Source organism: Hyperolius riggenbachi, chromosome 4 (assembly GCF_040937935.1).
Source record: "Hyperolius riggenbachi isolate aHypRig1 chromosome 4, aHypRig1.pri, whole genome shotgun sequence".
NCBI classification, from domain to species: Eukaryota; Metazoa; Chordata; class Amphibia; order Anura; family Hyperoliidae; genus Hyperolius; species Hyperolius riggenbachi.
The window spans coordinates 94,471,971-94,487,093 of record NC_090649.1 but is presented as its reverse complement, the minus strand read 5'-3'; the positions used below and the strand labels follow the sequence as shown (position 1 = coordinate 94,487,093).

At 45.5% G+C, this 15,123-nt stretch overlaps 1 protein-coding gene across 2 annotated transcripts in view; it reads left to right on the top strand.

Annotated features, from left to right (window-relative positions):
• Positions 1 to 15,123, top strand: part of LOC137570422 (isoamyl acetate-hydrolyzing esterase 1 homolog) — a 90,038-nt gene that overhangs the window by 52,323 nt on the left and 22,592 nt on the right. For both annotated transcript variants that reach the window (XM_068279095.1, XM_068279096.1), the window contains one exon: positions 14,702 to 14,869. In XM_068279095.1, the coding sequence (XP_068135196.1) occupies positions 14,702 to 14,869 (168 nt within the window). The remainder of the gene's footprint in view (positions 1 to 14,701; positions 14,870 to 15,123) is intronic.

Sequence of the window (15,123 nt, the reverse complement as noted above, 5' to 3'; positions counted from 1 at the left end):
GAGGTAGCTATGTGCAGAGGTTTGGGGAGCAAGCAAGGCCGGTTCTGTCATGAAGCAAGGTGAAACATTTGCATCAGGCGCAGAGATTACAGGGCAGTATGTTTTTACTGTGTGTTTACACTAACAGCATAAAGTCAGAGTAGGAGAAGAGGTCATCATTGAGGAAAAGCAGCTTGTTGTGCTATGTGAGTGGTCTGACAGTGAGTGAGGAGGGGGAAAGGCAGGAGAGCAGCATTGATTAATTTGACTTGCAGAAGGAGGTGGCACTGCTGTCCTAACTTAGGAGGAATGGAGGAGGACCAACTGGCTGAGGGTGAGCAGTTTGTTTGTCACAGACTCCCAGCTAGCCAGCTTTGAGCTGCAGCGTGTCATGCCTCAGGTTATTGCATATACTCCCTTGCTGACTGAGAACATTGAATGAAGCAGAAATATTACAGGGTATAATAGCACTACGTAACAAAACTCATTGGGAAGGGGGAAGGAGCATCCTCACAAGTTTGCCTCAGGCAGCAAAAAGTCTAGAGCCGACCCTGGTAGGAAAACACTCTTTTTGGACCTGCACCAGTGTGTGTATCTCCCAGCATTACATCTGTATTGTTGCTCTAATAAAAGTGGATGTGATAATTAAGATTCAAACGTCTGGAATGCTTCTGCTATCTGCATAAAGCGATCATATCGGTGAATCTCTGTCTATGAGGTGTCATAATGAACCCCAGGTAGGAGGTTACCAAATCGAGAACTGAAGTCAGAATAGTCAAAAAAGAAGTACATATTCCAGTGACCTGCTGCATAGCACTATCTCCAATCAAGCTTGTGTCCGCCATTATGTCTGCGCATGGCCTCACAAGCACCAAGTGAGCTTCCTACACCTAATAGAGAGTATCAGATGGTCTTCTTGAACCAGACTGTGCATCCTGCCTGCTTAAAGAGAAATCATGACCAAGTATTGAATTTCATCCCAATCCGTAGCTGATACCCCCTTTTACATGAGAAATCTATTCCTTTTAACAAACAGATCATCAGGGGGCTCTGTATGGCTGATATTGTGCTGAAACCCCCCCCACAAAGAAACTCCGAGGACCATGGTACTCCTGGCAGTTTCCTGTCTGTGAACCTTGTTGCATTGTGGGAAATAGCTGTTTACAGCTGTTTCCAACTGCCAAAAAAGCAAGCAGCAGCTACATCACCTGCCAGCAGTAAAAATGTCACCATGTGATAAATGTCAGAATGTAAATCAGGCAGAAGAAAGATGCTATGCTGCATTTTTGTTTTGTATCAATGGAGAGAAGGACTTCATCTAATATTTTGCTGGGTCGGCCTACTTAGACCGCTGTTAAGTTCATGTAAATTTGGCTCCACATATGACCACACCCACATTCTGGTGCATGGCCACACCCATCTTTGGCTGCCCAAAGTGCCCCGGATCTCTTAGGATCCTAGGAATGCCCCTGGTGTCAGTTTTTCCACACTGCAGCAACCAAGTAGCAGAAATAAGAGACTCTTATTAACCAGCTGTCTATAGCCTATGAGTGCTATCAGAAACTGTAAGGTACACTACCTTCTTATGACACTTTAAAGAGAACCTGTACTGAGTAAAAATATTTAAAATAAACACATGAGGTAACTTGAAATGAACATTACAGAGTTACCTTGCCATCAGTTCCTCTCAGAAGCTCACCATTTTCTTCTGACATTAATCCCTTCCAGTTCTGACAATATTTTGTCAGATCTGAAATATATCAGTTGCTGTGAGTAAAATATCAGTTGCTGTCAGTTATAGCTGAGAGGAAAACTGATGTACCAGGTAATGTCCATGTTTCCCTATGGCTCAAGTGGGTGATGTTACAGTTTAACTGTGTGCTGACCAGAAAGCTGTTATGGGTAATGGCCATTTTCAAAATGGAGGACGGAAAATTCCCTTGATCACAGTGGATAAACAGGACGCAGGACAGGAGAAAGACACTGAGGAGTAGACTACATGGAAGGTAAGTATGACTTGTGTATGCTGATTTTGACTTTTAATTTCAGTTCAGGTTTTCTTTAACATTGCATAACTAAATAACCACGAGGCTCTGACCCAACAAAGGAACCTTTTAATACAAGACTTTAAAAATAAGGCAGAACTCTGCATTGCTCACCTACAGGGGACCAGACCTCACACACCCAGCGCTACTAGACTCACAACACATTTGTTTAGATCATATCGGTTTGGAAAGTCAACGCTAGGAGACAAGCTAATAGAGGTCCGTGCAAGGGTGGAGGCCAAGAAAGTCCAAAACACCTTTGCTGAGAGAAGAATGCAATAAAAGAAACAGGCAGCCCTCCTTGAAGCTAAGAAAGGCACAACAGACAGCCCTCCTTGAAGCTGAAAAGGCACAACAGGCAGCCCTCCTCGAAGCTGAAAAGGCACAACAGGCAGCCCTCCTCGAAGATGAAAAGGCACAACAGGCAGCCCTTCTCAAAGCTGAAAAGGCACAACAGACAGCCCTCCTCAAAACTGAAAAGGCACAACAGGTAGCCCTCCTCGAAGCTGAAAAGGCACAACAGGCAGCCCTCCTTATAGCTAAAAAGGCACAAAAGAATGCCCTCCTGGTGGTAGCCAGTATGTAGAAATGAGAAAGGGAGGCAGAAGAGGCCACCGCCTTAGCAACTTTGAGAGTCCTCGAGCAAGCGGTGAGAGAAGAATCTGAGTTGAGCAGCTTCATTCCACCAGAAAAGGAAGATCCAGCTGACCGCACCAACAAGTATGTGTTAAAGCAGAATACGTACTATAATGCAGCATCACCTCCCATCATGCCTCCTATCAAGAACACCGTCCCAACTTTTTACGGTGATAGTGAACTGCAGATGCCTGCAATACCTCAGATTCACCACACCAGTGTGGCCACACAGCCAAAGACATCACCTCCTATCACTGACAAGGTGAATTCTAGCAACGAGACACAGTCCAAACTTTCAAGGTTTGATGACTGCCCAGAGAACTACAGGGCCTGGAGATCAGGGCCGGTTCTAGCTACAGTGGGGCCCTGGGGCAAAAGTAACCTGGGCCCCACCCTGAACTGGAGCGCTGTAAGAACAGCGGTGGAAATTTTAGGCCGTAATAAGAAGTACGGCTATAGCGGCGCTCAGACAGTAATTTGGGCACCTCAATAGGCGGCGCCCAAATTACTTTAAAAACTGGTGGCAATAGCTGACGTTCGAATTACATCTTCCCCACAATCCACAGCGACTTTTAGGGGGAATAAAACCACCGGGATGCAGGAGCAAGGTGAGACATTTTTCGACCTCACCCTATGCCCGAACCTCCCGGAGGATTAATTATAGGTACTATATGCCCTTGAACTTGGACAAGGTGAGTGTGTTCCTATCCTTACTGCCTCCCTAATGCTGCGAAGGGAGGAGGGAGCATGTGGGGCGAGGGGCTCGGCCACATAATTTTGTGAATGATGGGGACACTTAGGGGCCCCTATGGATGCTGGAGCCCTGGGGCAATTGCCCCCTTTGCCCCTATGGTAGCGCCGGCCCTGCTGGAGATCCCATTCCAGGCTGCAATTGCTGACCTTCGCCTCACTAAAAAGGAGCAGCTAGACTTGATTGTCAAGGCCCTGAATCTGCAGGCCATAACAAGAGACTGAGATCAGTGCACATGGATTATCCAGAAGCTGGCCTTGCAGCTGCATGGGAAAGACTTGAGCAAACCAATGGCAGCTATGAAGCCAGTGGAGTAGCTAAAGAGTAGAGACTACATTGGGGCCCCATAGCAAAATTTAGATGGGGCCATCAGATCTAGACACTCTTGAGCAATGCCACCCGCCCCTAATCTATGGTTATGAGTTGACTGGGCAATTTACATTTCCATGCAATATACACTGCATATAGTCCATGGTCCGTGGGCACTGAGACCAAGTCAGAGGGTGGAGAAACAAAGTGTACACATCAAGTACCACCTGGGCCCAATCCTCCCCAGTTGCTATTGCTGCTATGGCTATTGCTACGCCTCTGTCTAAAGCCATAGAAAGTGTCTTGTTCAAAAGGCTACATAATTTCCCTAACATCACCAACAAAGACCTCTCTCTAAGCACTAAGCTCCAGGAACTGAGCGACTTGCTGTAGGAGGAGTGTGATTTAGCCAAGGCAGACCCTCGTCTGACGGGATTAAGCTGCCTAGACACAGCACACGATGTAAACCCAGTAGTCAATTACCATACAGCCTACAAGAGAAATGGGCAGCGAAAGGCTCCAAATAGAAAAGAAAGTACAATGTGTCATTCTCCCCATTCTCATACTTTTGCAAGTTTACCAGTGACCAAACCTGGCTAAATGACCCCAGCTGTAACTTCAGTGACCATAACCTGCCAGCTCCATCATCATCAAGGTACAAAAACACAGCAGCTACACACTGAGACACACAAACAGTATCAGTCACAGAGACAGAGGCAGGGCCAGCGCTACCATAGAGGCAAAGGAGGCAATTACTCCAGGGCCATAGAGCTTGTAGGGGCCCCCAGTGGCTACAAGAGGAAAACATTTTTTTCAAAAAAGACCCTATAGTTTTTGAGAAAATCGATCTTAAAATTTCAAAGGAAAAAAAATACACATTTAAAAACCCGCCGACTTTAACGGTTAATAGCAAATCCACCTTAAATGCTAGAAACCCTAAATTTGCAGGCTATGTTAAGGAGGTCATTGGGAATAAGAGGGGAAAAAAACTATTTTTCAAAAAGACCTTATAGTTTTTGAGAAAATCGATTTTAAAGTTTCAAAGAAAAAAAGTATACTTTTAAATGCGGTAAATGTCACTTTTAGTAGCAAATCTAACGGTAGTGTAATTTTACATGTATCAAAAGAGAGCGCAATGAATTTTTTGATGGGGTTTCCAGGGGGTCCATGCAGTACGTATGCACCTCTTGGAAACCCCTCCGCAGCTGCAGCGCTTTGGCCAGGGATCGCTATACAGCCGCAATATGGCTGTATGAAGATCCCTGGCATTTTTTCCTATTTTCCCAATTTTTATTTTTTTATGTTTAGAGTGTGGGAATTTTTTTTTTTTTTTAATTATGTAGGGTCCCCCCTCCTGAAACTTTTTAACCCCTTGTACTCCATGCAGGCTGGGATAGCCAGAATGTGGAGCTCCGACCGATTGGGGCTTCTATACCAGCTGCAAAAAAGGTCCCTTAAAGAGGAGCTGTTAGGTATAGGGTCTCAGAGAAAATAAACACATATATCAGTAGCTAAATATAGGCTGTACTTACATTACATATGCATTTCACTGTCCACGTTTGTACTTCACAGAATTTTTATATAGTATATGCAGAGATTGATGCTCCTGACAGCTCATGGCAGGTTCCATGTTTTTCTGTCTTCTATGAAGCCAATTGTGTCGTCATGTCCTCCCTGCTTCCTGATCACAGAAAAGCTCGTACTGAATAACACAGTGTGCAGTGAATATTAATTAGCCATGTGGCTAGGAACAATAGCTGACTCCTGCAGTGTACTCTGCCCGGAGATTTATCAGTGCTACGCGCTGGACTGATTACAAGCTGCTGTAACGTCTCATTAGCAGCTGAGGGGAGGGCCCCAGAATGCTTTGCAGTATAGTATGCGGCTTGCGTCCTGCTTGGGTCTAACAACTTTTCTGATAAGCACACATCAAAGGTAAGAGAGATTTTTATCTTCACTAATGCCTTTTTGGCTTCCTTCTAAACTGTTTAACACAGGAGAATAGAGGTTTAAATTAGCTTCTGCAGCCTGACAGTTACTCTTTAATGCTGATTTTTGTTCCAGGGTATCTGTTGGGGGGGCCCCCCAGGTTTATTTTCCCCTGGGGCCCCATTGTTGCTAAAACCGGCCCTGGACGGAGGTTCCACTGAACACAGCTACACCTAATGACACTGCCAGTGATAAAGAAAAGGATCCTGACCAACAATGTCCTATCCACAAAAATGCCCTCAAAAAATGTTGGTGACTCAGAGCAATGCCATTGCCAGAATGTCAGGAGTTACTTAAAAAGTATATGCTTTAGGGGGTGTGCGTCATCAGATCACCTCGCAAAGGACTATAAATCCACTATCAAGTGTAGTAAAATCTGGTAGCGACCTTCATGTTGCAGCCATGCACCCTACCTCACTTCATGACGACCAACAGCAGCTTGCTACAGTCAGCCCCGTTCCAGATCATAGTGGGTAGCAACAAAACTTAAATTGCTAAAAACATTACCTCTTATGCCCTGAAGTGTGTGGGAAAGACCCTGATCAGTGATCTCAACTGCTTTGCAGGCATGTCTGGTAAAAGCATACCCAGCAGGACAGCCATACTAGATGAGCAAAGTAACATCTCTAGTAAAACTTGATTTCTTCGACTTGTTCAACATAACGGACATGTTCCTCCATACTCCCTAAAAACCTGCTCTGGTCAGGTAGGGACTGTTGGTAAAAGAGCTGACTGAAACATTGTTTCTCCAATCTAGGGAAATATACACACCTCTACCCAGATTTATTGAGGGTAACATTTGCCAGAAAACAGGGAAGAGATCCCCACTCCATGTGCATGAAATATAGGCGCAAGGAAAAAAGGGCACGGGTGGATAACCTAATAAACTATAAAGAACATTTTCAACTGGGCGCGAAGTGAACCCGAAAACATGGAAACAATAAGTATCGTTGTAAAAGAAACGTGAAATGAAAATAAAAAGATATTTACTTTAAAGGGAAGGTTCAGGGAGGGGATTCAAAGAATAAAAATAAATTTCCACTTACCTGGGGCTTCCTCCAGCCCGTGGCAGGCAGGAGGTGCCCTCGCCGCCGCTCCGCAGGCTCCCGGTGGTCTCCGGTACCCGACCTGGCCAGGGCGGCTGCCAGGTCGGGCTCTTCTGCGCTCCATTTCCTGGGACTTCTGCGTCCCACGACGGCGCGCTGACGTCATCGGACGTCCGCCGGGCTGTACTGCGCATGCGCAGAACTACTGCGCATGCGCCGTCGTGGGACGCATGGTTTTTATCACTGTGGCACTTTTTATTTTTAAACTGGAATTGTTAAAAACTGAGAAATAATGCATTTTTTAAATTTTTGTTCCCTTTTTCCAACTAAAATGCCTAGAAAACAAAATTGTTCTTGCCTGGTTTGTCTTGAAAAAAACGATATATAGATCATTTAGGTGTAGTGAGTAGGGATAAAGTTATTGCTGATTGAATAGGGACACCGCAAAACTGCTGTGGTCAATAAGGGGAAAACAAGGTCTGGATGCGAAGTGGTTAAACCCCTTTTCCTGATGCCCTTTCACAATGTAGAAACGATAACATATTCCATAACGTAAAATTTGTACATACAAACTAAGTAATATGACAAAAACTATAATGTTGCAAATTTCAAAACCATAATATATATTTCAAAAACGTAAATGTTCTAATGTTGAAAACTATATTTCTCGGGCACCCTAATTTCTACTTTGGGCGCCGTGTTAACGATATTTGCATTAGTGCCTATGGCTGCGCTCAAATCATCCACTAGCCATCGGCGCCCTTTTTTTCTGCTTCCCCCACTCCAGAGGCTGCATATCATCATCCCAACTTAACCTCTAGCCGACAGCATCATGCCGATAGGCATGACCGCGGCGCCAGCCCCAGGACCGCCTAACGCCGCTTGGCATAAAGTCCTAAGCAGGGATTTGCAGCAGACTGCTGGCGCCCATGCGCATGCATCTCCGTCATCAGTCCCCCAGCGGCGATCGCCGTTAGGAGACTGTTAGATGGTGCCCTCTATTTAGTCTGTACAGCGCTGCAATCTATGGCAGCGCTGTACTGGGGGACACCAAAGCAATCCTCTGTCATAGGCTGAAGCCTATGACAGCCAATCGCACTGATTGGCTGGCGGGGGGAGGGAGGGAGGGCAATATTAAAAATAAATAAAAAAAGATATTTATGAAAAAATAAATCAGAAAAATATAAAAAAAATAAACAAACATCCTGGGAGCCATCACAGCCCACCAACAGAGAGCTCTGTTGGTGGGCAGAAAAGGAGGGGGGGAATCACTTATGTGCTGAGTTGTACGGCTCTGCAGTGAGGCCTTAAAGCTGCAGTGGCCTATTTTGTTAAAAAATGGTCTGGTCTTTAGGGGGGTTTAAGCCCGTGGGTAACAGTAAATTCGGGCGCCTGAGGCAAGTGGACAAATCGGGCGCCGCCATTCACTCCCATAATAAATATCGTTTAATGGGCGCCCGACAGGAAAAAAGGGCGCCGGAGAAAAATAACGTTTTATAAGCGGCGCCCGGAGACTTTTACTGTTTTATAACTGCTTCTCATGATTACACATTATTTTATGATTTATAATTTTTTAAACATTATTTTTAAACGAAAAACAGTACAATCTTTTTTAAAACATTATTTTTAAACGAAAAATAGCACAATATTTTTTTCACAAGTTATTAATGCTTATCACAGGGGGGTCTTAGGTTTAGGCACCACCAGGGGGGTCTTAGGTTTAGGCACCAACAGGGGGGTCTTAGGTTTAGGTACCACCAGGGGGGTCTTAGGTTTAGGCACCAACAGGGGGGTCTTAGGTTTAGGCACCACCAGGGGAGTCTTAGGTTTAGGTACCAACAGGGGGGTCTTAGGTTTAGGCACCAACAGGGGGGTCTTAGGTTTAGGCACCACCAGGGGGGTCTTAGGTTTGGGCACCAACAGGGGGGTCTTAGGTTTAGGCACCACCAGGGGGGTCTTAGGTTTAGGCACCAACAGGGGGGTCTTAGGTTTAGGCACCACCAGGGGAGTCTTAGGGTTAGGCACCATCAGGGGAGTCTTAGGTTTAGGCACCACCAGGGGGGTCTTAGGTTTAGGCACCAACACGGGGGTCTAGGGGTTAGGGGTAGGTACAGGGAGGGTTACTTACTATTTTTTTTTAAACGTTATTATACGTTTCACTTTTTAAACGGAAGATTAACGTTTTCACAATTGCCAATTTCATGCACATTATTTAATGATTTATAACTTTATAAAACATTATTTTTAAACGAAATATAGTACATTATATTTTTAAACGTTATCTATGTTTATCGTTTAAAACCCCGCGCCCTTTTTTCCCAGCGCCCCTTTTTAACGTACGCAAGCCCGTGGTCCTTAAGTGGTTAAGGCACCTAGCAAATCAGAATCCTGCTGTGGACAACCACGTCAAGATCTTAATGATGCTGGGCAGAGACATTCTCAGAGCAAATAAGGTGTGCCAGCAATGCAACGGCCGCTACAAAGACTGGATTTAGGTTGGGTAATTGTGGATGATGTGTGCATTGATAAACCTCACACTCCATCTGAAGTGAATTCTTTTAAGGATTAGGTGCTAAGAAACAGACAAATTCCCCACTACAGACCATGTTCTCAACATCTCTCAACATCTCAACAACTCAAGGAACTCCATGTTTCACACGCCACCTGGAGACTTTACAAAAGGTAACTCATATCTTAGTCAATGGAAGCATGCAGCACCTAGAAATATTTTTATGGAGTCGGGGGAAGAAGGAGTACCTTTCAGCCTCATCAGCCTCGAAGGAAATAGCAGCGACCAACTCCTAACCTACGTATTGTACAGATCATACTTGTGAAAGATCAACAAGCCCAAAGGATTTATTGGCCCTATGGATCTCATCATGAACAGCCTTATCAGCAAGAATGGAAAGGCAGAATTGAGAGTCACAAGACATAAGGTGGCCATACACTCGTTAGATTAGCAGCAGATAGATCATCAGATAGATTTCTGATCTATCTGATGTGTTTAGGAACATTTTTTACTAGGAACAGATTTCCAATAGATTTCAGTATGGCATTTTTTGCCATCAGTTTTCCATTAGGTCAAATGCAAAATGATAAGCAATCTCAACAGATCGACCTAGCTTTTCCAGCATGTCAGATCGATCGAAATCGGCCGCAAATAGATCGATCGGTCGCCAATCGGCTGAGTGTATGGGCCCCTTTAGAACTGTAAAGACCTTTATCAGACTCCTCACCAAACTAATTTTATTGCTACCCTTAAGGTAGCCATACACTGGTCGATTTGCCATCAGATTCGACCAACAGACAGATCCCTATCTGATTGAATCTGATCAGAGAGGGATCGTATGGCTACCTTTACTGCAAACAGATTGTGAACCGATTTCAGCCTGAAACCGTTCACAATCTGTGGTGGTGGTGGTGCTGCCGCCGCTTCCCCCCATCCCGCATACATTTCCTGCTCCGCTGGCGCGAGTCCCCGGGTCTCCGCTCTTCTTCTCCACTCTGGTCCGCTCTGGTCTCCGGCATGCTTCCCTTCTTCCTGTCTGGGGGAAGTTTAAACAGTAGAGCGCCCTCTACTGTTTAAACTTACTGCCGGGACAGGAAGAAGGGAAGCATGCCGGAGACCAGAGCGGACCAGAGCGGAGAAGAAGAGCGGAGACCCGGGACTCGCACCGGCGGATCAGGTAATGCATTGCAGCTCTATTGCGTCGGTCGTCGGGCACTCGTACGCCGCTAGCGATGCGCTCTTTACCCGTGGGCGATCGACGGTTATTTTCCGCATGGCGCGATCGACGGGATCGGACAGAATGGATCGAAATTCGGCGTGTAGCGCGAACGATTGGCAGCAGATTTGATCCCAGTGATCGAATCTGCTGTCGAAACGGTGGCAAATCAGGCCAGTGTATGGCCAGCTTTAGAGGAAAAATCTTGTCAAGACGTCAAGAGAACATTACTTGAACCCTATACAGGATTATTTCACAATCGCCAGTTACAGTTTAATGTTCACATGATATGTTTTTCCTTTGTTTTTGTTTCAGGTTCTTCAGATACTACAAACTACCAGTTGCATAATATCCGTTATGTTTTAATATAGTGACATTACAATGTCAGATGGGGAGTGGTTTGGGACCCCATCTTATAAAGACTATAAAGTCTACAAACCAACATGCCATGTATCATGTTCTCTCTTAAAGTGAACCTAAAGTCACGTAAAAAAAAAATGAGATTAACTCACCTGGGGCTTCCCTCAGCCCCCTGCAGCCGATCTCATTTTTTTTTACGTGACTTTAGGTTCACTTTAATGGGAACCTTAACTGAGAGGGATATGGATGTTTCCTTTTAAACAATACCAGTCGCTTGGCAGTCCTGCTGATCTCTTTGGCTGCAGTAGTGGCTGAATCACATACCTGAAAATAGCACGCAGCTAATCCAGTCTGACTTCAGTCAGAGCACCTGATCTGCATGCTTGTTCAGGGGCTGTGGCTAAAAGTATTAGAGACACAGGATCAGCAGGAGAGTCAGGCAACTGGTATTATTATAAAAGCAAAAAAAAAAAACATATCCTTCTCAGTTTAGGTTCCCTTTAATTCGCAATAGTGTCCCTTTAAGGTGGTTTTATATGCCGGTCCTGAAGTGGTTAAAGTGGGAAATGTGTTGAATATTTACAGTTTGGGTGAAATAGCCAATTCATGCACTGCCCAATTACAGCAAGCCATACTGTAATGTGTTATGTTTCTGCCAAGAATAGGAACATGCATTGTTGTGTTCAGGTCAGCGGGCGATCCGCTCAGGTGATTTCAGCACACACTCTGCTTCTGTAAACAGTCATGGGCTCTGTGCAGGGGCGTCTTGTAACAATGTGTGTCAGCACGACTACCGATATCTGATTATTTGATGATCTGCAGTATCGTCAAATAATACAGATATACAAACAAGAACGTAAACTTTATTGCACAAGTGTAGTGATTGGTGCAAACAGTAACTCAGGAGTACTCCTTTAGTGATAGCCCTTGGAGACTGAGGCTATCACCAGACAGAGAGTGGTCGTACAGGCAGAGTCGGTAACAGGTCGGTCAGCAGCAGTACAGAATAGTTAGGCAAAATTGTGGTCAAATACAAGCCGAGGTCGGCAGCGGGTCGGACAGGTAAGGTACAGAATCAGGAGGCGAAAATCAGAGTCAGAGGTTCAGGCAGGAAATCGGCAACAGAATGGTCAAAGGTACAGGCAGAGTTCAAAACACAATAGGAAATACAATGGTATTGAATACTACTGATTACAGCTATCAAAGGTCTGAGCGCTAACACGAAGTATTCGCAACAACAGACAAAGAACAACTGACAGGCAGATCCTTATATGCTAATGATCACTCAGCAGTGCCGCCCAGAAGCCCAGCCAATCAGAGTGCTTGCTGAAGTCAGCTGACCGGCAGCTTACTGACGAATCTTCGTGCAGTCCCGCCGCTCTCGCCGCTCACCCTGCTTGCTCCCTGCCGCAGGCACCTAATTCAGTTGGAGACCTTTGGCAAGTCTCCCTGCTACTGCCTATAGAGCGCGCCCTAGTGGCTGCTGCTCTGGCGCTTTGAGTCCGCCAGGAGAAAAGCGCGATATAAATGTTATTTGTCTTGTCTTGTCTCTCTGCCGTCGCTATGATGGCAGAGCGCTGTGTGTCGGTCAGGAGCCGCTTTCATTGGCTTTCATTGACACACTTGTCTGTTTTCTGTGAGTGCTTTTCTGCGTGCATTTTTTTGCCATGCGTGTCTGTACGTGGAAAAACGCAGGCATTTTTTCACAGAAGCTACTTTACTTAATATAGAAAATCCACACTTTGCTTCTCTGCTCTCAGGTTTTTTTCTGTATAGGAAAAACACCAAACAGTGTGCACTGGCCCTCCTTTGATTTACATTGGCTCTCAGTTTTCCTGGGCAGAAAACACAGACAAGGGTGTTCCTTCCCAGTCTAGAGTTCTGTTTGTGATGTTTACAATTGGTTCCTGTCATTGCTGAGATAAATAGCCTTAGTTTAATCACCCGAGTTATACCTGAGTGTAGCCACAGCCATGCTCAGACGTGACTCTTGTTAGTTTGACACTTTCTGGCATTACCCAGGAGCAAAAAAAAAAAAGATGCAATTCGCAGAGTGTGAACAGAGGGGAGCAAAGTGTCTATTACCTCTCCAGCTTCCCATGCCGCATATTCGGTGCAGATTCTCCTCAGTGCTTCTTAGAGTCTGTTCTCCATGGTGAAGTTAGAATTTAAGTATGATATGCTTGAATTCGTAGGCCTCAGTTACTTTACCTAAATAGGTTCAGTAAAAGGACTTGCTCGGCAGAGGGTCTCTTTAAGGCTCGTACAGCGAAATAAAGACTGTTCTGATTTGTAGTAGAACATTATCCTGGGTCTCACCCAAGGCCGGAGTGCTTATCATGCCGAGATGTACAGACCTCTAGGCTGCAGCGGGATAAACATGAGCCATTGTTATGGAAACATTCTCACAAGTACAGATACATATTACCTAATTTCTGGGTAATAAGAGAGGAATCGGCATATTTGGCTTTTCCCATCTGAGCAGGCGCAGATAGGGTCATCCATCACATGCTATTCTCAGCCAATTGCATGTGATGGGGACTGGACCGTCCCTGCTCAGATGATGTCACATTTAACTCTTTAGAGGCTGGTATTAAAAAAGCCAACGGGCTCCAGAGAGCCACTTCTCACTTCTGACTTCCGTCTTTCTTTTCAACTTTACTTTTATTACTAACTTTCCGTAACAGGTATGCTGTATATACGCTAAGTGCAACGTATCATAGATTATAAGATAAAGCCTGGACCATTCACCAGGGATGGCCCAAGTCTACATGGAACACATAAGATTCTATAGACCGATTGCGTTGCTGAGGTAACAGGTAACGAAGATATAAGATTGCTGCTGATCACAGGAATAAACTCCTGAACCTTTGAAGACGTCTAAGCAGTTCTATCTCCGGTGCTGTTGCAAGGTGTAGTGTTGTTGCCCATAGCAACCAACAAATATTTATTACAGGCGACAGCAAGGGTCTCTTATCATGTCTTATCATGTGACCCACCAGTGAGACACTGGCTGGGAGACATTTGGATCTGGTTACCTCCACTGGGGGATCCTCTGGCTATCCATACTGGGGGTGGGGGGGGGGGTATCTGCATACCTATACTGTGGAAATAGTGGGCTGCCTGGGTGGGGGACATCTGACTACCTGTACAGGGGGAGTCATCTGGCTATCCATACTGGGGGGGGGTGACGACAGCTGGCTGTATATACTGGGGGGGGGGGGGTTGTCTGGCTACCTATAGTGGGTGCACTGTGGGGGGTCACCTGGCTACCTATACGGGGAAACATCTGGCTACTTTTACTGGGGGGTTGTTTCACTATCTATTCTGGGGGGACATCTGGCTACTACCTATAGTAGGGGGACATCCGGTCACCTATACTGGGGGGCTATCCTTTCAACAAGGTGGCTGAGGAGGGGGGCCCTAAATTTATTGCTCTGCCTGAAGCCCTATATGGTCTTAATCCGGCTCTGGTGGCTTCACAATGAGATGTAATGATGACAGTTAGGACTGGAGTCGCGGCAGGGATGATGGCTCCACAATGAGATGTAATGATGACAGTTAGGACTGGACTCCCGGCAGGGATGATGGCTCCACAATGAGATGTAATGATGATGACAGTTAGGACTGGTCTCCCGGCGGGGATGACAGCTCCACAATGAGATGTATTGATGACAGGTAGGACCAGACTCCCAGCGGGGATGATGGCTCCACAATGAGATGTAATGATGACAGCTAGGACTGGTCTCCCGGCGGGGATGATGGCTCCACAATGAGATGTAATTATGACAGTTAGGACCAGACTCCCAGCGGGGATGATAGCTCCACAATGAGATGTAACAATTGTTATCTTTCTACCAGGTACAGATGAGAATCCACAGCAGAATGTTCCCCTGGAGGAATACACAGACAATCTGAAGAATATTATTGACTATCTGAAGTCTTTGGGCATCACAGCCAAAAAAATGATTCTTATTACTCCACCACCGCTTGACGAGGCGTCCTGGGGGAAACAGTGCATTTTGCAAGGTACATGAATGACCAGATTTACATGCAGATTACTGAAGTAGTTATAAGACAGGATTGTTTCATGGGACCTTGTGAGGAAAAATTGCACAAACCAGTTTGAGGGTATGAGTAAATTATCTGCAGCTTGTAAGGAAAGCAGCAGCAGAGAGCCCTGATAGGTCCCATGTTAGGTCCTGCTGCACCTGGACTTCCTACTGTATTTCCCTGAAAATAAGACACTGTCTTATATACATTTTTCTTTCAAAATATGCGCT